The sequence below is a fragment of the Lagenorhynchus albirostris genome, chromosome 19, assembly GCF_949774975.1.
Source record: "Lagenorhynchus albirostris chromosome 19, mLagAlb1.1, whole genome shotgun sequence".
NCBI classification, from domain to species: Eukaryota; Metazoa; Chordata; class Mammalia; order Artiodactyla; family Delphinidae; genus Lagenorhynchus; species Lagenorhynchus albirostris.
This window is the reverse complement of record NC_083113.1, coordinates 27,587,938-27,608,639: the sequence shown is the minus strand read 5'-3', so window position 1 is coordinate 27,608,639 and position 20,702 is coordinate 27,587,938. Positions and strand designations below refer to the sequence as shown.

At 37.5% G+C, this 20,702-nt stretch overlaps 1 protein-coding gene across 4 annotated transcripts in view; it reads right to left on the bottom strand.

Moving 5' to 3' along the window:
* Positions 1-237: 237 nt before the first annotated feature.
* Positions 238-20,702, bottom strand: part of CYLD (CYLD lysine 63 deubiquitinase) — a 61,861-nt gene continuing 41,396 nt past the window's right edge. For all 4 annotated transcript variants that reach the window (XM_060129744.1, XM_060129746.1, XM_060129745.1 and 1 more), the window contains 9 exons: positions 19,836-19,977; positions 18,432-18,554; positions 15,667-15,758; positions 14,441-14,507; positions 9,566-9,698; positions 8,551-8,659; positions 7,404-7,522; positions 6,905-7,121; positions 238-5,257 (listed from right to left, as the gene is read on the bottom strand). In XM_060129744.1, coding sequence (XP_059985727.1) covers positions 5,073-5,257; positions 6,905-7,121; positions 7,404-7,522; positions 8,551-8,659; positions 9,566-9,698; positions 14,441-14,507; positions 15,667-15,758; positions 18,432-18,554; positions 19,836-19,977 — 1,187 coding nt within the window. In that variant the 3' untranslated portion in view covers positions 238-5,072. The remainder of the gene's footprint in view (positions 5,258-6,904; positions 7,122-7,403; positions 7,523-8,550; positions 8,660-9,565; positions 9,699-14,440; positions 14,508-15,666; positions 15,759-18,431; positions 18,555-19,835; positions 19,978-20,702) is intronic.

Here is a 20,702-nt window from a genome sequence, read left to right as displayed (position 1 = left end):
ATGTCAGGAGGCGACCCAGAGGCCACTGGCATATCTCCCACAACAGGAAAAGTCTGTAAGGTTTTCTAAAACAATTGTGATGATGGCAGAGACTTGAGGAAGACACAGGTGTGCCCGGTACAGCATTTTCCTAAAGCAATCTTCTTTCCCGGCACCACTGCAAAAACTTATGAAGTTGTACTCAATTCTAGTCTTCCCATAACCCAAAACCCTTCCCCAAAGAAATCAAGGAAAAGGAACCATACAAATTTAATTTTAATGATACAGAAATAGTATATAGTACATTTCTTTCCACAGCTGCACTTCAATCATCTCTAAAAAATTTAACAAAATTAAGGCTAAATCAGAGCAATCTGATAGTAAAGGGATATTTTATGTGGTTTTATTTTTAAAGAATGTCTTCATAAATATAGAATGTTCATCAGGCCAAAAAAAAAAATGTTGAACGAGATACCAAATATGGGAAATGCAATACAAAATGTGCTCCTTTATACCAATTTCCTAATAACCACGACTTCCCTGGGAGGTTCCAAATGGGATTTTTTTTTTTTAATGAATGTTTCTGACAGGATACTATGACTTTCTGAAGTACTATAGGCCATTTTAGAAAATAAAACCAAGGACAGTTGAGTCTCCAACACAATCTCTATTGAAAAAATGAAAAGCAAAAGTGGACAGGGTTTAAAAGTGCAGGAGAATTCCATCTGAGACGGCGATGCCCCCAAGGATGATCCCACCATACCTGGCCTTTCCCCCAACCTGTGTTATAGAAAGACTTTAAAATACAGTGAAAATAACTGGCATCACTGACAAGACAGAGAGTCAGGAAAGCAAATGGGGTTCTTGAGTGACCTGCTCCAAATACTGATGTTTATTGTGAACAGGAAGAAGGAATGTCCTTCTTTCCCCCTTTTTCATTATCCTTGGCCATATTTGCTGGTTAGCTTTTTACCACCACTTTCTGACTCAAGAAAGACCCTTCGGCTCTTCCAGGATTTAGAGTAAGATGAAGAGTCTTTTTTCCTCTCTTTTCCCTCCAATAAAGCTTCTGAAAGGAAACTAGACAATGCAGTGCTGACTCCCTGCAGGAAGCCTCGCTCTCTGCAGTCCCAGTCTCTGAGCAGCGACACAAGCCTGCGAGCAGAGAACCCACCTTCACAGGCTGGGTACCACACCTGGTGGCCTTCCCTCCTCCACCACCCCAACTCGCCTTGGGAAATTCCAGTATTATTTTCACTGAAGGAGAATTGTGGGTGTGTTAACATCACTGACCCCTAGAAAAGGTAGTTTTATTTCGTCATTATAAGCCTTAGAGTCCCCCTACTTTAACAAGGACAGTTTATGACCAGAATCTTCTCATACAGGGTTCAAGTTTTCATTATAAAGTAGCAGCTAGTTTACATTTTTTTCTATAACTTTGCATAAGAATTTTGTTTTTCCATTTCTTTGGTTCCCAGAGCCTCAATTTCCCCTAAAGAAATTAAATGAAATGCAAATAGCCAGGTAAATAACATCCAATACCCTCTTTAAGTCTTAAGTGTGTTCCAAAGATGGCTAAAACCTCTAGGAAACAGCGGGCTGAGGCATAGATACTAAAATGCATTTCTTATATAAATTCACATGTAAACACAGAGAAACAATATGACAAACATACAATTACCCACGTGACTGTAGAGTCATTAACACAATAACATTCTATGATCACACAATCACATAAGGAGAAGGTATTCGCGAGATCTTTCAGTTCAGTGCTTCTCAAATCTGGCTGATCATCAGGGTCACCTGGTTGGGCTTTAACATTTCCTAGACTCCACCTGTGAGGAGTCAGATCCAGCATGCATAGCCAGGGACCCAGAAATTTCTTTTTTTCCTATAAAATTCAACAGTCCCACCCTCTTGCTATATAGAGAAGGACACTAAGGCCCAGAGAAGTCAAGACGTTGCCCAAGACTAACAGAGCAAGCGACAGAGAAAGGGCTAGCACCAGCTCTCTTGTCCCCTTGTCCACCACTTTTTCTGTCACACCTCACTGCGTCCCAGAGCTTTCCCTTGACCTGGTACCCTTACACTTAGGCTAAGCAGCCTTTAGTAGACATTCTGTTGTTAGAAGTAGGTGGTAAGCTGCCTGAGGGCAGGGACCATGTCTCATGTTCCTTCTGACACAATCCTAGGTTATAAGTGTCTAAGAAATACTTGTTGGCAGGCAGTCCCTCAGCTAAGGCCTCATTCTGTATTCTCCACTCACATCTCTGTCTGCAATCATCCACATAGACGCAAAATCATCTAGCTGGATATCGAGATCCACCTGAGGAGGGCAGTAATGCCTCTGAATTTATGAAGGTGCCATGTTCACACAACAGGAATTTGAACGACTATGCAAGTTCCATAAGGACTACCATGTCTTCCCCTTGTTCCTGAATTACGTGAATTATGAAAAAAAATAATAATATTAAATGAATCCATGGGATAGAAAGAAGTTATTTACCTATAATATTTGGCAAATATGAATTATAAAAATCCTCAACTAGTCCAGGGAGATAATCCTTAGCAACTGTAACAACTATATTTTATTGAGTTTTGTTACTGTTTCTCTTGGTTTGCAATGTGTATCCCTAGTCTTATAAAACATCCTTTTGTGGATGGAGTCAAACTCCTTCAGAAAGCTGACAGCGAGGGACTGAACACATTACGGCATGGTTGCTCTCCCTCCCCACCCCACATGTATAAACTCTCACACACAAACACACACACACTTACACGTGTGTACTTAATGGAGGTGGGGGAACATGACTTGTTTTATAAATAAGATGATTCTACTATATTGCCATCTTGATTGTAGATATGATAAGGAAGAAAGGATAACAAAAACATTTGAAAAGCCAACAGGAAAATATTAAAGAAAATTTAAGGCTGAAAAGTAAATAAATCAACAGGCACATGGGCCACTGGTGCCACACAGCCCAGCCCTGCCTGTGCCCACCTGACACACGGGCCTCTGCTGGACCAGGAACAACACAGGACTGCAGGGGAGCAGGGAGGACACCCAGGGCCGGAAAGGACCCCGCTTCCCCAGGAACCACTACAGCAGGCCCTGCCTCCCTTTACTGGGTACTCCCTCCCCAGCTAATGCTAAAAGAACAGTCAGCATTCTTCAGCTAATGCTTGAAGAGTCTGTCCTTAGAAATCATTTATGGATGAGGCCCCTCCCACTTGAAAGCGCCTCCACCCGCCTCGGGACACGGCACAGGCACCCTCACAAGTCCTCTTCAAGTCTTCCGCCGCGAGGGGCCGGGCACGGCAGAGCTTCCTCAACTTGTACTTTGTTGTAATTTTTACAGGAAAGGCACTGTCTTCTCTTTTTTAACTGTTAAGTCCAGTCCTACCCAGATATAGAGTCCTAGTCACTCCTCCAGACAGCCTTTTCAAATCACATTGATAAGCTCCTTCATCCATTTCCTCCCCAGCACGTACTGATTACGTGGTGACTGGACTTCCGGAAGGTCAGGACTGGGTGGGACCACAGACATCCTGTGTCCCATGCTTCTCACCTGCCCCGGGGTGACAGGGCGGGGTCACCCCCACCCCCCCACCCCGATCTAGGAACCATCTCACTCCCCATCCAGGCACTGAGCAAAACTTCACGCACAAGTTGCGGACTTCTTCCTTCCAAAACTGAAAAAATCACGATATGAAAGAACTTTTTGTACCTTATTATGATTTATAAAGCTAATAAATATTAGGAAAATGGAATGACAGAACCAAAAAGTAAACGTGACTTGAAAAAGAAACAATTGCAGGGTTTGCAAGGATTCTCTCCCGTTTTTTGGACATTCAATGTTTTATGAAGTCATATGCTAGACACACGACAGCCTCTGCCTTTCCGCGCGGTTGGGAAGTCATTCCAGAGAGACGATGACGCCATACAACACATCCCACGGCACTTACATTTACAGCCTATGCTTCTAGTCTACAACAGACACACACTACGGATATTAGCTACAAAAACATTCATCTTCTACTTATCTAATCAGGAGGAAGGCAAAGCTGCTGCTAACACTTCAATAAAATATCTGATTCGTAATGGTCATTATCTCAAGGGAAATCAGATGGAATTTAATGCAGGTACTGATCTAAGTTCTGGACAGTCTTATCTAAAATAGTAGAGGTTTAGATATCCAATACATCTCTTCAGGGAAATTTTAATGAGTGATTCTATATGCCAAATTTATTTTCTTATGAACCATATATATTTGTGTAGGAATATATTTATCACCCCAACGCTTTAATAAAACTTACTGTGCCCTGTTGCATACAATAGAGAGCCTTAAAAAAAAAAGCTGTTAGCTGACAGTTACTACTATGAATGTAGAGCTTCAATTGCTGTATACGCTAATCCTCCAGGAAAACTACATCCAAAATGGACATTTTATGACAAAATCACTCATTTATATCAAAACCAGAACAAATAGAAAACACCACTAAGGGAATTTAAATACTTTTCTGACCACTACTGCAGAAACACAGAAACTCAGCAGATTTCAGACATGCAGGAATCAGCACTATACAGGGAAGAATTAACAAATCAAACTCAGTACAACTTTAATAACTGGATTGAAAGTAGACTCTTAATAAAACCAAAATATATCCTCCTCAAGGCAACCATCAGCTACAAAGGAAAAATGATTTCATATCCTTGGTCCATAAAGAAGACACATTTATTTACATTCTCAATGGACTAAAAGAGGTTTTAAACTGTCACAATTAAAATTTTATGCTTCCAAAAATATCTTATGATCAATGCACTTAACTTAAAGCTTCAGGTATTAATAACTTCATTTAGGCATCTTAAAAAACCAACACAAACATACTTTCTAGAGTGCAAAATGCTTCTTATTAAATACTTTAGTAACACAAAAGCAATTTGTTTTTAAACGCAGGAATCCTCTTCTGAAGGATCATCACCACAAAGACATCCATTGCCGGCAATGGACGTTGAACAAATCTGCCAGCTCGCGTGAAATGCAACATTAAAATTGTGCATTAGGTTTCTGCACCTGTCCAGATGACCCCGTTTATTTGTACAAACTCATTGTTGGACTCTGGTACATGCACATGTATGCATCACAAAGAAGTCTTCGTGCACAGCCTTGGATTCTTCTGGAGTCCAAGGAATGCAGATCTTCTAGAGACATTTTCAAGTACTCTCCTACTTCTGGGCATGGGGTAACCTGAGGAATGTTGAAGCCATTCTGACCACCTACGGAAAAGAGGAAGAGCTGTATTTAGGGCAGTCAAGTTCTAAACCCTTTTGCTGTCCTGCCCCACCAAAGTAATTTTACAATTCCATAATTTAGTTAAGGCTAATTCCCAGGACCTGAAAGACCTTATTTTACTTCTGATTTCTAGAAGCTAAATCCTCTTGTTAACTCCTGACAGTCTCATTTCTTGGTTTCTGAAAGGATTCCGGGACCAACAGTGAATACTATTGATAAAAGGACACATATCCTGAGCAAAGTCCAAAACCTACTTCCCAGGCTTCTCTGTGTATTCAATCAGGGAATAATGTTACACACACATACATACACGCACTCAACTCTTCACATTCCCAAATCCCTTCCCAGACGCAAGCACCCCTCCCTGTATGCTTTACCATGAGCCTGTCCAGTTCAGGGCAGATCTAGTAAAATGAATACCATTTTATCCCGCTAAATTTAAAATATGTATTTGTGTGATTCTCGCAAGGTTTTGTTCTACATTTCGTTAGACTGAATGAAGATGCTATGAGGCGTGGTCTTAGGGATTCCAGGAAAGGCTTTAGCCTCCCAGTGGCTTTTCTAAAATTGCCTGGAACCCTTGTGCTTTTGAGTTACATGGCTAAATGCAAATTTTAACTGGGGTAAGGACCTATTTACAGTTGGGGCTGTGCTATATCCCTCAACCGTCTGAGAGTTGAGAAAACGTTGAGAACCCTTGGGGTACAGCTTGGGCATCTGATCAAGAGGCTGCCACAAGGTGGCGTCCTAGGTCACCAGAGGGCCACACCAGAAGACTCGGGGTCTGGAGCGTGAGAGTGACTAAAGGAAAAACGGAAGAGAACTGGAAGTACGTGTAAGTCATACTTCACAACCTGGCCTAGGACCAGTCCTAATCTGTAAACTCTATACAGGCAGGGGTACAGCTGTTTTGACAACTGTTTCGTTTTTGAAACCTACTAGAGCCCCAGGCACTTCACATGCACTCACTAGGTATTTGTTAAATAATGACTAAACATCCTAGAAAGCAGCCTAGAAGGTGCAGTATGCTCCCCACTTAAGGAAGACACATTACACACAGAATAAGCTTATTTTTCCAAAGAAGACATTTACTTCTATTCTTAGCTTTGTCATCTAGAAGACAACAGAAAAAACATAAGCACCGAGGTCAGAAAGACTGAATTAAATACAAGCTCTGAGACCTTAGGCACCTTAAATCTCAGCTTTAGTAAGAGGAAAATAGGAATCATTCCCATCTTGCAAGGATTTAGGTATAATGACGTAAGGTACCTCCCTGACAGCTTGGCACGTAGGTATTTAGGAAATGGTGACTATGGTACAGAAAATAAGAGAAGCCTGAAAGTCAAAGACGACAAAGCTGAAAACCTTTCAGCCCTAAAGAAAGAAATTTCCGGTTCATTTTTTTTTCTTTTTTTTAAAAGACTCTATGCATGTCAAAATATCACAACAATATTATCCCTTCGTTTAGTAGCAGGGCTGTTAATGCATTTCAAGATTTCGGACTACGTCACCAAGATATTCCTGAACGGCTTTTCCCAACACTATTTTATTACTCAGACCAGACTAGCCCACTATGGTTATCCCACTACAAACTCAAATGTCGCCACATGTAGAAAAGGTCTGGAAAGTACCATCCCGATCAGCCATGCTGTCAAAGAAGAGCCAGGCAGAGTCGTCTTTCCCGTACTTCACAAAAGCGACATAGTGGCTTGTTTCTATGCAGAGGACAGCAAATAACTCCATCTTCTGACAGGGGATGCAGCCGTGTCTCCAATCCCAGTCAGGTAAATCTTTGGGAAGTGACACTGGGTTATATTTATGATTCAGCCTCTTGGGATGAAGGTGGACCTGAAAGGGAACATGAAGAGAATGCCATTAAGAAGCCAAACTCAATGTTTGACGGGAATGAATGCCACTTACTCTAATTGAATACACCCTCACAAAGAGCAACTGCGTACTTGACAGAGAAGTCCATCAAATCAGCAGAGGAGGCATAAACAATACCATTTAATTACGGAATTTTTAAAGTTAATTATGATTCTGAAAACTTTTCAAAACCTGAAATCTGTTTAAACTACAAATGATTCACTGTTTATTAAGAGAATATCCATTAAGTGAAGTCAAACTTACTTGAGTGTTGCAGGTTTTACAAAACTGCTTGATTTTTCCAGCTGAGATGTCAGGGTCATCGTAGCATTCTCTACACTCATACATTGCGAGCCCTCCACATATCCGGCACTGCCTAGGGGCTGAAAACGTTGGGGGTGGCGGGGAGTTAAGGGGTCTTTAAAAATGCATTCTTTCATTAAAAAGATTAAAAAGAAAAGTTAAGCTTTAAAAAGGATAATGCTCATGGACTCAGTGAAGTCCACCCCTCCCCATCCCCATAAACTTATTGGATTTTCTTGGATTCAGGGTATCTTTAAAAACATTTTCTCTGACCAAATGACAATTTTTTAAAAATAATATATTCTAGAGTGTTTCCCCGATAATAAAATTTCTATTGATGAATATGCAAAGATACAAGAGAGTATAAATAAGAAAACCGAAAGCATCTACAATTTCAGTTAGCAAGAGACAACCACTGTCAATACAACTGTGAATTTTCTCAGATAATTTTATATCTGCACACTCATATAACTCGGCGCACGTGTGTGTGTGTGTGTGTGTGTAGCTCCTCTTATAGAAAATGTCAGCATACTCTCCTTTTCACTTATCATTACATCATGACCACTTTCATATAACACTGGTCTTCAAAAACATGAATTTTAATGGCAGTAGTTTTGTTGTAGAGATACACCATAATTCACTTAACTACTCTCATTAACATATAGAGTGCTTCTAATTTCTTACTCATAAACAATTTACATATGAAATATTGATTTACATGTCTGATTATTTTTTCAGAATAAATTTTTTTTTTTTTTTTTTTTTGCGGTACGCGGGCCTCTCACTGTTGTGGCCTCTCCCGTTGCGGAGCACAGGCTCCGAACGCGCAGGCTCAGCGGCCATGGCTCAGGGGCCCAGCCGCTCCGCGGCATGTGGGATCTTCCCGGACCGGGGCACGAACCCGTGTCCCCTGCATCGGCAGGCAGACTCTCAGCCACTGCGCCACCAGGGAAGCCCCCAGAATAAATTTTAGTGTAGTATTTCCAGGCTCTTCAGATACCAAACTGTCCTTTAGGAAACTCATATCCTGTTAGACTCACATTCACAATTAACGTGAATGACCTGACAGACTATTTCTGAAAAACAAACAAAATAATCTTATACTTACTGTCTTCAAGTAAATCTGTTATATTTAATTCCAGAGAAGGAAAAATTTTTTTAAATAGTTTAAAGTCTTTTCCAAATCGAGGCATCTGAATAATCAGACATGATGGTGCCTAAAAAAAAAAAGATACATAATTTTAGAAGCAAAACGCTGAAAAAAAATTTCCCTGAAATAGTTGATTGTCAAACCAAGCAGTGGTTCCACCATAACATGGATGGCTACTCCGTGTTCACAAATGGGATCCACATGTGAAATGGACTGTGAAGGCAGAGCACCACGGAGCCCCAAGCCTCAAGTAGTCCAAGATCTATGGACATGTGGACACGGAAGTCAGGCAGTTCAACAACCTTGGGTCTCGAATAATATGATGACCATGCAGAGTCATCTACTTTGGGTTTATATTTTTTTAAGGCTTTGGAAAAACCTGAAGGTCACTATTCCTTATATTTCAACAAATAAATAACGGTAGCTGTTAAGGTTTTACCAGAACATTCCTTCAGAGATGGATACAATGAAAATGAACCACAAGCATGTACTACTAAGATCATGAAGATACTCAGTAACCAGTAAAAGAAAAGTAATTTAAATCACTTGTTCATTTACAGTAAGTGAATTTTGTTTTTTATTGAAGGAGGAAAAGTAAACTTTTTTTTGATATATTTGGATAATATGCTTGGGTAAAATTTTTAATTGGGTAAAATGTTAAGCTGGGTGAAAGGACAACAACAACGAAAAAAAGCAAATCTTCTTTGCTTTAAGCTACTTAAAAGTTTTCAAGTTACAAATTAGAATGATATTTTCTATGGCACCAAAAATCTAAAAAGTTCAATCAATTCTAAGGTATTTTCTACATGGACAAAGTTGAAGCATGGCATATTTTTTTTAAAATTTGTGTTTTGTTAACAATTTGTGCTCCTAACTGTTCTCAGTGGGTTAAAAGTAATAGTTATAGAAGCTATAGTTGTCTGGAGAACCCTAATGACTTGCATAAAAAATACAATAAGTAATTATCACTAACCTCAGCAAATTTCAGGTTGCTGTTGATAAAAGACCATTCTAATAATTGCTGAATTGTAGGAACTCCAACTTTCTCATTTTTTTCCATAAAAATCTGATAGAAGTAACAATCTTGAACTTTCTGACCTGCTGATCTAAAAATATGCAGAAAAAAGCCAGATGATTTATTTATGAAATGCATCAAAAAGTGAAGTGGTTCCAGAGGCATTTGAGAACAGAAAAACTGTTGAGAACAGAAACCGATGGTGCAACTCTGACCATAAAACCAATGGTGCAACTCTGACACTCAGAACAACAGGGGCAGAGACAATCATTTAGATAAAATAATTAAATGTACTTATGCATAAGACCTTGCAAATGATTTCTTGTTTAAGTTCTCATATTGAAAAGCTGCCTTAATGATTAGAAGAAAAATAATGCAATAACATCCACAGTCAAGAAGCACTGTGTGAACAATAAAAACCAGAAGCTAACATCACTTGGTTCAACTTAACCACCGAAGCTAGAAAGGAGCAAACTGCATTTAATGCTTGAAACAGGAAAGTTAATTTGTACATGCCTGAATGCGACAGACCCTAAGAGACCTTCCAGATGCAACTTTTCATTTCTAAAATAAAGGCCCTGAGATCTGGGGAAGGATAATCCTTCCCAGTAACTCAAAATCAGAGCCAGGTATAAAACCCAGGTGTCCTAACAACTGCTTACTATTCTTTGCACTAAAGCATGCTGTCTCTTTAGATGGTCACTCACTTATTCAACAAACACCAAGTTAGGGCCCACTATATGCCAATCACCGTGTTACCCTTATATTGAACATTTTCCCTTCTAAATATTTTACTTCAGAATGCATGAAAATTCAAGACTAACTCTACTAAAAGAATCAATAATCTTTCAATTTACTATTTACCCTTTTTAGCAGAATTTCTCCATATAGAATCAGACTGTTTACAATTAGATTTATAAGTACAGTTCAAGATTTTGAGGGAAAAATATTAACATAGTTTTCACAATAAAATCTCAGCTATTGAGAGGCCAACCTCAGAAACCCTCAGTTTCCCAAAGCAACTTATAGCCTGAAATAAACACAACTTATTTGGTAACAAAGCAAAGATTCTTGGGAAGCTACAACAAAAAAAGAAAAAAATGATAGCCAAAAAACCTGAAGGTTATGCTGTACCAATATTTTAATTGGTTACTGATGACAATAAAAGGCCAGCATTTTTCTGGCCAAAAAGCAAAAAAGCATTACCAAAAAAAAGCCATTAAAAAAAGCCAAAAAGCCAAAAAGCATTAAAAAAAATTAATAGGTAACAGAAAAAATAAGACTGGAAACTAAGAAAGCAGAAAGTAGTAGAGGTCAGTAGTTGCAAAAATTAGAAATAATAATAGTGATGGGGAGGGGGATGGTGGTTGGATGGAGCATGGAGTGGCAAACACGAGAGATGGGAACCAGAAATGAGGATGTAATACCAACAGCTTTGGGATACTGGGACAGAAAAACTGGAGGCGGTGAGGGGGGCAGCAACCACTCAAACCTCATAACTAAAGTTTTAGAAGGCTAATATCCTAGGGTAATTAGCTGGGCATTAAGACACACATATAAAAGAATCACAACAAAACTGGTGCTGTTGTACAAAACCATGAAATTTACATTGCTGTTTATCACCAAAAACATCTAAGAGCAGAAGGGTACAAATGTTGTATTAACCTTAAAAGAAAACAGACGTCTACAGAGAAGATAAAAGTATCCATGGGTTTGCATAATATTGGTCTATCTACCTTTGTAACACAGACCATAATGGGTAGTCAACTAAAACTTTTTACAGATTCTGGATTATCTAGTACTATGGAATATAGCATATCCATGTAATAAGAACTGCCAGTTCTATTGTTCTATAATGAGAGGTACTCAGTAATACAACCTGAATATTCCCTTATATCTACTTCCTGATGCTGATCTTATTCCGTTATTTTTCTTGTAATGCTTTACCTCCATCCATTAGCCTCTCGTATTAGTGGCTATGACTTTAGCTTCACCTTAGCACCCCATACACAGTAATTATTATTACTACTACCATCGTTGTTATTGTTTTTAAGTATGAAGGCTTTACTTACCCACATTTACCAATTTCTTGCTTGGCTTTCTTGTTTCTTGCATATCACTCCTTTATTCTAAATTCAGTTTTATGTTATTAAAGTACACCCTGTAATAAGTCTCTGACTGGTAATTTAGTCTTGGTTCTTCCAGCTCAGGAATTTTATGCATCTTTATTCTTAGAAATTAAGTCTGTCAAAAATTCCAAAAAATCTTCAGCTATTATCTCTTGAAATATTGCTTCTTCCCTATTCTCTCTAGTGTCTCCTCCTACAATGACAATTAGAATTTGTCTTCCATGTCTCTTATCTCCTCTTTCTTGTTTTCTAACTCTTTATCGCTTTGGGCTACATTCTGGGTAATTTCTTCAGATCTATCTTTCAAGTAAGCAATTCTCTCTTTAGCTGTCCATACTGCATTCAGTGAGGTACCCTCTCCCAGCCATATATACATATATGGCTATATATATATAACTACATATATAGTTTTTTATTCTATTTTGGGGAGTTTTATTTTTGTTTATTTTTCTTTGTTATCAAATCTGCATTTATCCTCCATAGGTATCTAAGTTCTTCTTTTTTCTCTTAAGCTATTTAAGAATATTCATATTAAGAATATCATTTTAGAATAGTCTCTTTTAGACTACTTTACTATTTCAAGGTTTTAAGGTACTCATCCTCCTATTTGTTGCATCAGCTGATGCTCCCTCAGTCAGGAAGACAGGCTCATGGAGGGGAAGAATGACACTTGGGAAAAAACTGCTAACTTCTAAAGTATTTTTTTTTAATCTTTTTATAATCTTCAAACTAGTGATTCTCAATATGAAGAGGCTGCTGAATGGGGAGGAGAGGCAGAGCTTCCCAGGGCCCTCTTCAAACTCCACAAGACCTTCAGACACTGAGACATACTCCTGTATGTGACTGACCCTTCTTCACCCGCTCTGAGAATCACTGCAGTATTCATCCTATGTACATCCTGTGCACTGCAGTATTCATCCTATGTAACACACCAGGAGTGTATTACAACCCAAGGTGTGTTGGGCTATGCAAAAAAAGAATGAAAACTGTTTTAATCATCTGAAATTTATCTCTTCAAGATGAAAAACAGAAGTGATTTTTTTCCTCCCAAACTGCCTGGCAGATTTCCTACATCATGTATTCAATATATATTTCCTTCCTCCTTTGTGTTTGAAGGTCGACTTATAAAATACTGAAATACCACATATAGTTAATTCTATATCTGGGCTTTCTATTCAATTCTATCTATCCAATTTCTAATTGTATACCAGTATCACACGGTTTTAAATGTCTGTTGTTTTGTCTTTATAGCTTATAATAGAGTTCTTTAAAAAAAAAAAAACTGCAATGTTTTCACCCATTTCATCTTGTAGAGAATTCTAAAATCATTTTACTAAGTTCCAGGAAAAAAAAAAAGTTAAGATCTTGATTATGTACAAGTTATTTTGTAAACATTAACATCCTTAAGTTATTTAATCTTCCTACCTGGAACACAATCGTTCTCACTAATTAATTAAATCACCTTTTAGCTCTGTGCAAGTCTTCTTTAAAAACCTATCTCAGTAAAATTGATTTCTTAGCATTTTGTACTCTCATGAAGTATGAAATTATCTCTTTTTCATATTTGCTAGTGGGGATACCAGAATATGACTGATTTCTCCATGGTTTTTTCCTGCATGGTCAAATTACAAATTCTTGTGTTAATACTAGTAGTTTCTAAACAACTCTCTAGGATTTTCTGGGTATACATATAGCTATGACCTTATTTGAATAGATAATAAATATATCCTATCTTATTTCATTAGCTAGAACTTCCAAAATAATATCAAACTATAACTTCAGTACTGTCTACCCTTCCCTCCATCCTTCTTACTCATCAATTTGACACTGGCATCAAAGAACATCACTTAAGACACTGAGATGAGTAAGAATACTTGTCTGTGATTAGGTTTTAGGGAAGTAAATAGTATATAAGCAAGATTTTTCAACAAAGAAACCCAGACTAAAATGTAAAAAGGCCCAGCATTCAATCTGGAAAGTTCATCAATTTAGAACATCTCACTAAGAACTTCACTGTATTAGATTCAAGGCTTTCATTGAAGATGGGGGGAAAAAAGACCAAGTTATAAAACTGAGAACAAGAGAGCTAATTTAGAGCTAAATTAATTCTTTGACTAATGGGTTGTCAAAAACAGTGCTCCCACAGTGTTTGATTGAGTTTGAATAATATTCTCTTAAAAGGATTCATTAATTTAAATTACAAAAATATTTACAGGGCTTCCCTGGTGGCACAGTGGTTGAGAGTCCGCCTGCCGATGCAGGGGACACGGGTTCGTGCCCCAGTACGGGAAGATCCCACATGCAGTGGAGCGGCTGGGCCCGTGAGCCATGGCCACTGGGCCTGAGTGTCCAGAGCCTGCGCTCTGCAACGGGACGGCCACAACAGTGAGAGGCCCGCGTACCGCGAAAAAAATATATATATATATTTATATACAGTTTTATAAGAAAACGATTTGCAATAGTGCTTATTACTGGGGTTAAAATTAAAAGCACAAATTTACACTGGATTTGTTCCTCAAGTTAAGTATGATACTATGGCAAAGATAATGATTTAAATTAATTTGCATTGCAGGAACCTAACATATTGAGATCCCTAAATAAATACAATATTAAGTAATCATTAAGAAATCATTTCTATTGAATGATGGCAGTGGAAATGAGGACTGTCTATTTTTTCCATGCTTCTGTAACAGTTTAAAATTACCTTATCTTTAACAATGGTTCTACCCTTAAAATATGATGAAACAGAATATTCAAGAATTCTTCAGGATCTAGGAGAAAATAAAAAATCAAATAAGTCACAGACGAGATTTTTAAATCATTCTATTTTTTCTTTATAACAGTCATATTCCTATACAGAATTCAATTTCATAATCAATATTATTTCCATTAAAAGCATAGTTCTCAAGTTTTCCTAACAAACTACAAAGGATATTTAAAGGATATGATAAAGTATTACGTGCCAATTTTGTTATAACTTTATTATATTTCAAAGGGTATAATAATTCACATATAGGGAAATAATTTAATTTCTTTGGGAGGGGCTTAAGATAAGTGTAATAAAACGTGATGTATGACCTTATCTTTCCTGTTATTTAAATAATTATCAAGTCTGTAACTATTATAGCTAGTATGCTGTTAATACATTCAAAGTCAGGAGTTGAATCTCTGAGTAAAATCATTAGCTATGAATAGATTAAAACACTGTCTCTGACCATAAACTTAATCCTAATCAGCCATTTGTAACTCCCTTTATAACAAGGAAGGCTAAGTGAGAAATGTGGGTGACTCAGTGCAACTCTTCAACCCTGAAAAGAAAACAACTCCGAATATCATCGCTGGACGGAAAGATCTCCTTATTTATTCATAATATACTAAAACCAACCAGCTTCTTAAAGGGGTTCATTATTCCACATATCACTCACTTTTAGAAGAGAGAAAGCATTTACAAAAAGAAAATTGTACATCACATAGAAAAAAATTATATTTTAAAATATAATCCCCAAAACTACACAGATATAACATTTCAGCCAACAATTTAGCATTTATGCTTTCAAGTTATTTTTAATGCCTATCCTATAAATTAAAACAGTCACCTTGGGCTTCCCTGGTGGCGCAGTGGTTGAGAATCTGCCTGCTAATGCAGGGGACACGGGTTCGAGCCCTGGTCTGGGAGGATCCCACATGCCCTGGAGCAACTAGGCCCGTGAGCCACAACTACTGAGCCTGCGCGTCTGGAGCCTGTGCTCCGCAACAAGAGAGGCCGCGATAGTGAGAGGCCCGCGCACCGCGATGAAGAGTGGCCCCCGCTTGCCACGACTAGAGAAAGCCCTTGCACAGAAACGAAGATCCAACACAGCAAAAATAAATTAATTAATTAATAAACTCCTACCCCCAACATCTTCTTTAAAAAAAACAAAAAACAGTCACCTTTTTCTTCAGAGGTAAATCCTGATGCAGCCTCAACTTTTTCAAGTATTTTCCTCAGTTTCATAATCTTTGTTGCACATACGTATCCATATCTATGTTAGTAAAAAACTCTTAATTAATATTAGCAAATATATTAAATTAATATAACACATTTTTTATTGAAGGACAGTTGGCTTACAATGAACATAACACATTTTGATAATCAAATATTTCTTATGTAACTCCAGTGTGTCATAAATTAGTAAGCTTAATAAGTATTTCAGAAAATACAATTATAAGCTTCTTGAGGTTTGAAAATTTTAAAATCTATAATCAGAATTATCTCAGACACTATGATAACCTAAAAATAACTATCATATACTAATAAAAGAAAAAAATATTTTTCATTTATGATGACTGTTTTTTTAATACTATTTTACTTAAGGAATTAAAACATGTACTTTACAAAACAGGATATACAATTTTGAGAGAGAATCCTTTTAATGTTGTACTAAAGGATGAAATAGCTACCAAGGGGGATGGAAAAGGGCAGTGATAAGAAAGTGAAATTCTAAACTCTGCAATCAAACCAGTCATCATAACTATGACACTTTCTCTTATCTTTCTCTGAATACAGGATACATTCAATAAGCTTCCTGTCAATCCTTGACAAAATTCTAATTCTAAAAATGGCTTCAGAAGACAGCTTAGAGGCCACCATGGGTTTCATAAGAGCAAGTCAGAACCACCTAATCTTATATCCATTTTTCATATCGGCTATCCACTCACTCATTAGCTCTTTGCAGCCAACATATATTGAGCATCTACCACTTACATAGTAATCTAACCTTTCAGTCACTGGGAATACAAAAATGAATAAGGTGAAAAAACAGTGTCTCTGCCTGCGAGAAGCTTGAAATGGAGAAAGCACGTGTTTCAGTACCAAGTAAAACCAGTCAGCTATAATCTAGATATGACTGCTGCAGACACAGGGAATCTTGATCAAAACAGGGCATCTGACAAGCTTCTTGCTGTGGACAGGGTGACAAAGTCTGACGAACCATGATTCTTGACTGGTTGGACAACAGTATTCAAAGAACGTTTATTAACGGACTTATGGTGTTTTGGAAGGAAAGAAGGAAGTGGTAACATGCCTTAGAACTTTGGATTTAATCTGTCTTGTTCTAGTATCAATCACTTGGGGGGAAAATACACAGTATGTTTAAATTTTGCATTTATACAAATATAATACAAAATAACTGATGTAAAACTCAAGATTCATAATTATCTTAAGGGGGTAAAAACTACAGTTATTTTCATCATTACAGAATTCAAAGAAAACAAAAGATACAAGTGGGAAATTTATTCACCTATAATGTACTTTCCTAGTCATGTTATATAGTAGGTCATTCTAAATGCTCATTATATTTCAGTGTTCTGCATTTTGGGGTCAAAATCTTATATCAAACTATTTTTTATTTTAATTGTTAAATAATAAAAGTATGTCACAAAATTTAAATTTATCTTAATGTGGACTTTAAATTACATAGTTTGCTCCCTATATTCCTAAAAGAACAGATTTGTTTTGTGATCTATGGCCCTGACTCTTCATAGTTTAAATTTTACACTGTGACATTATCACACATTCCTCCTACCACTTAACAAAAGTCCTTACTAGATGTCTTGTACTTATACCATTACAAATTGCTTCCTGTGGCCAAAGAAAGACATACTTATAATTCTTAAACTAGGAGATAACCAAAAACATCACCTTTTTAAGAGAAGTGGAGGGAGGCCTAAATATCTTCCTTTAACCAAGAAATGTGTTAATAAAATACATCTTATTTATTTCTAACATAAAACTATTAAATACTTGCTACTCTATAAATAAAAATGTCCCTTGCTGCTATTCATTCAGATAAAATTAAGTTTAAGAAGCCAGATCATACTGATTAAACTAATAAGCATGATTACATTAGGGGTAGTATTGAAGATAAGAATCCCAAATACCTTATATCAGCTTTTATAAACCTACTGTAATTGCTGAATTGTAGTACACTCTACCAAAATGGTTTAATCACTTCATGGCATACACTATGTGCTACACTTTGGCCAGATTTAAAATGTTAAAGAAGTAAAGACAGTACAACGGGACTTCCCTGATGGTGCAGTGGTTAAGAATCCTCCTGCCAATGCAGGGGACACAGGTTCGATCCCTGGTCCGGGAAGATCCCACATGCCACGGAGCAACTAAGCCTGTGCGCCACAACTACTGAGCCTGTGCTCTAGAGCCAGCGAGCCATAACTACTGAGCCCGCGCACTGAAACCACTGAAGCCCATGTGCCCTAGAGCCCGTGCGCTGCAACTGCTGAGCCCACACCCTGCAACTACTGAAGCCCGTGCACCTAGAGCCTGTGCTCCGCAACAAGAGAAGCCACTGCAATGAGAAGCCCGTGCACCGCAACAAAGAGTAGTCCCTGCTCACCACAACTAGAGAAAGCCCGTGTGCAGCAATGAAGACCCAACGCAGCCAAAAAATAATTAAATAAATAAAATAAATATTAAAAAAAATAAATAAAAGTAGCAACAAAAACTGAACAGAAACCTTCTTAAAAAAAAAAGACAATACAAGGACCGAAAGTTAAAAAAGATGTTAATACATCATCGAGAGAACTAATTCTCTCCCATTTCTCATTAAAGGAAAGCAGAGAATAAATTAATTACTGTACCAAAAAACAGCACCTAGGATACCACCTAAAGGCAAAAATAACTATCTTCTACTTACATTCTCAGAGGATTAACGATTTCTGTCCTCAGCAGCTCTTGAGTTTCACTATAATATTCTACGTCATTCTTTTCTTTGGGTCTAAGTAACACAGTGTCCAGAACAGAACTAAAAGCAAACAAGCTGCAAAATAAAAAGAATATTTTTCCTCATGCTGTAAATGTACTAATTTTTGAGAAACCCATACTAAAAAGAATATGAAGAGAAAAATCACAAACTCTGGAGAACAAATAACATGCAAATTAGTGGTTTTTATTAATACAGGTAACCAAGACCCCTGTCAAGGTTCCCATGGTTCAATCATCAGGGCCTAGAGATCCTTAAGGAGAATACTAATATCAAGAAGGCAAACTATAGATTGACAGTGTTAAAGGATTAAAAATACGCCTTCAGTACACTGGAAAACTTCTTTGCAAAAGCTGAAAGAAGGCCTACAAATCTGAGTCAAACTACAACAGAGGAGAAAGTTTGGAAACTAATTTCCCAAGGCAAACACATAGCCAATATGTAACCCACTCTAGATATTATACTTCTCTCTCTCCACAGCCCTTTGCAGAAATCTGAATTCCTTTAAATGTCAAAATCACTTGTGAGTGACTAACAGCAGTGACTTGCTGATATCAAAGAAAAAGAAAATTTGGCTAAACAGATTTTTATCAGAAAATCTGAAGAATATTACATCAATTCTTGCTTTTGTCAACACCTCTGAGAGACAAAGTATTCTGCCCCAAAAATGGCCCACCACTTTTATTCTTCTCCCTTGTCTTTAAAATTTTAACATCCCATTAACTTCCTAATTCTTACAACATGGCTGTACAGAGCTGGCAGGTTATGCTCAGTTTAACTGGCGATGTTCTTGGTTCAAGCTTCAGAGTGTAAAAATTCTTGCCATGTTAAATTGTTCTTCTTTGGAACAAACTACATATATGAGGGCAACTGTGCTTCTACTGAAAATACTTCTTTAAAATGAAGTAGTTTTATGATTGCCTCTGCCTAGTAAAACAAACACACAAGCCAGTCAATGGCTTATGACAAGTTATTTCATTTGTGCACAAAGATCCTGTACTTATTCTCTTCAGTCCTATGATTTCCCACATACCCTCAGAATATCTGTACCACCTGTAACACTATCATTCACCTCTTATCCATCATTCACTGCATTATTTTTTATATTAATTTTTTGGATACAGGCACATAAGGCAACATTCAGTAGCTTCCAAGGAGTATATAGTGAAATACAAATCTCCCTTTCTCTCCTGAACCCCAGCCCCCAGTTTCTCCACTCAGAGGCAATTAGCAGTTTCTTTCTCTCTCTCTTTCTCTCTCTCTCCGACACACACACAAAGTAACACACACACCTGCCCCCATGGCACTATATTCCTACTGCATTAATTTTAAACTTACCAGAATAAGGTTGAGTCTAAGTAACAAGAATTGTAATGACCCTGGATACCTTTCTTCTTTCCAATCATTATCTCTAAACCTTCTTTTTCCATTTTTGGTGGAGTATTTTCTTCTACTACTTCACTTAAGTAGCCTCCAAATGCTGCAAAGATAAAAATGAAAATAATTCTTTTAAACTATTATAGCTATGTATTCCCATACATATTTCTTCACTTAAAAATATCTCTTTGGGGCTTCCCTGGTGGCACAGTGGTTGGGAGTCCACCTGCCGATGCAGGGGATGCGGGTTCATGCCCCGGTCCGGGAGGATCCCACATGCCGCGGAGCGGCTGGGCCCGTGAGCCATGGCCGCTGAGCCTGCGCGTCCGGAGCCTGTGCTCCACAACGGGAGAGGGAGGCCACAGCAGTGAGAGGCCCGCGCACCGCAAAAAAAAAAAAAAAAAAAAAAAAAAATCTTTTTGTATTTTGATGCACAATTTATTACCCAACTTAAAACTAAGTTAAAGGTAGGTTTTGGTTAATTGTTATTCAGCTTGGCTTATAAAAAAATGCTAATGTTCGTTTTCAACCTTACTTCCTCCACAATTTAAAAAACATTTTAGAGTATCAAGTAACATAAAAAAGCATCTGCCAAGTAAAATATTTTGTTCCCCAAATATCTTATTTGTCTGAAGATGTTCCATTTTCAAGTTGGAAAAGAAAACAAAAAATTCCAAAGCACTACTTCAACTGTAAGAAAAATTGTTTTTAATAAAGATAGCTTTCCTATTTATACCTGTTTAACCCTCAAGATGTTTCACCACAATTATCCAAAACTGGAAAGGAACAGTATCAGGAAACTGCCACCTACTATAAGTGATGAGATCT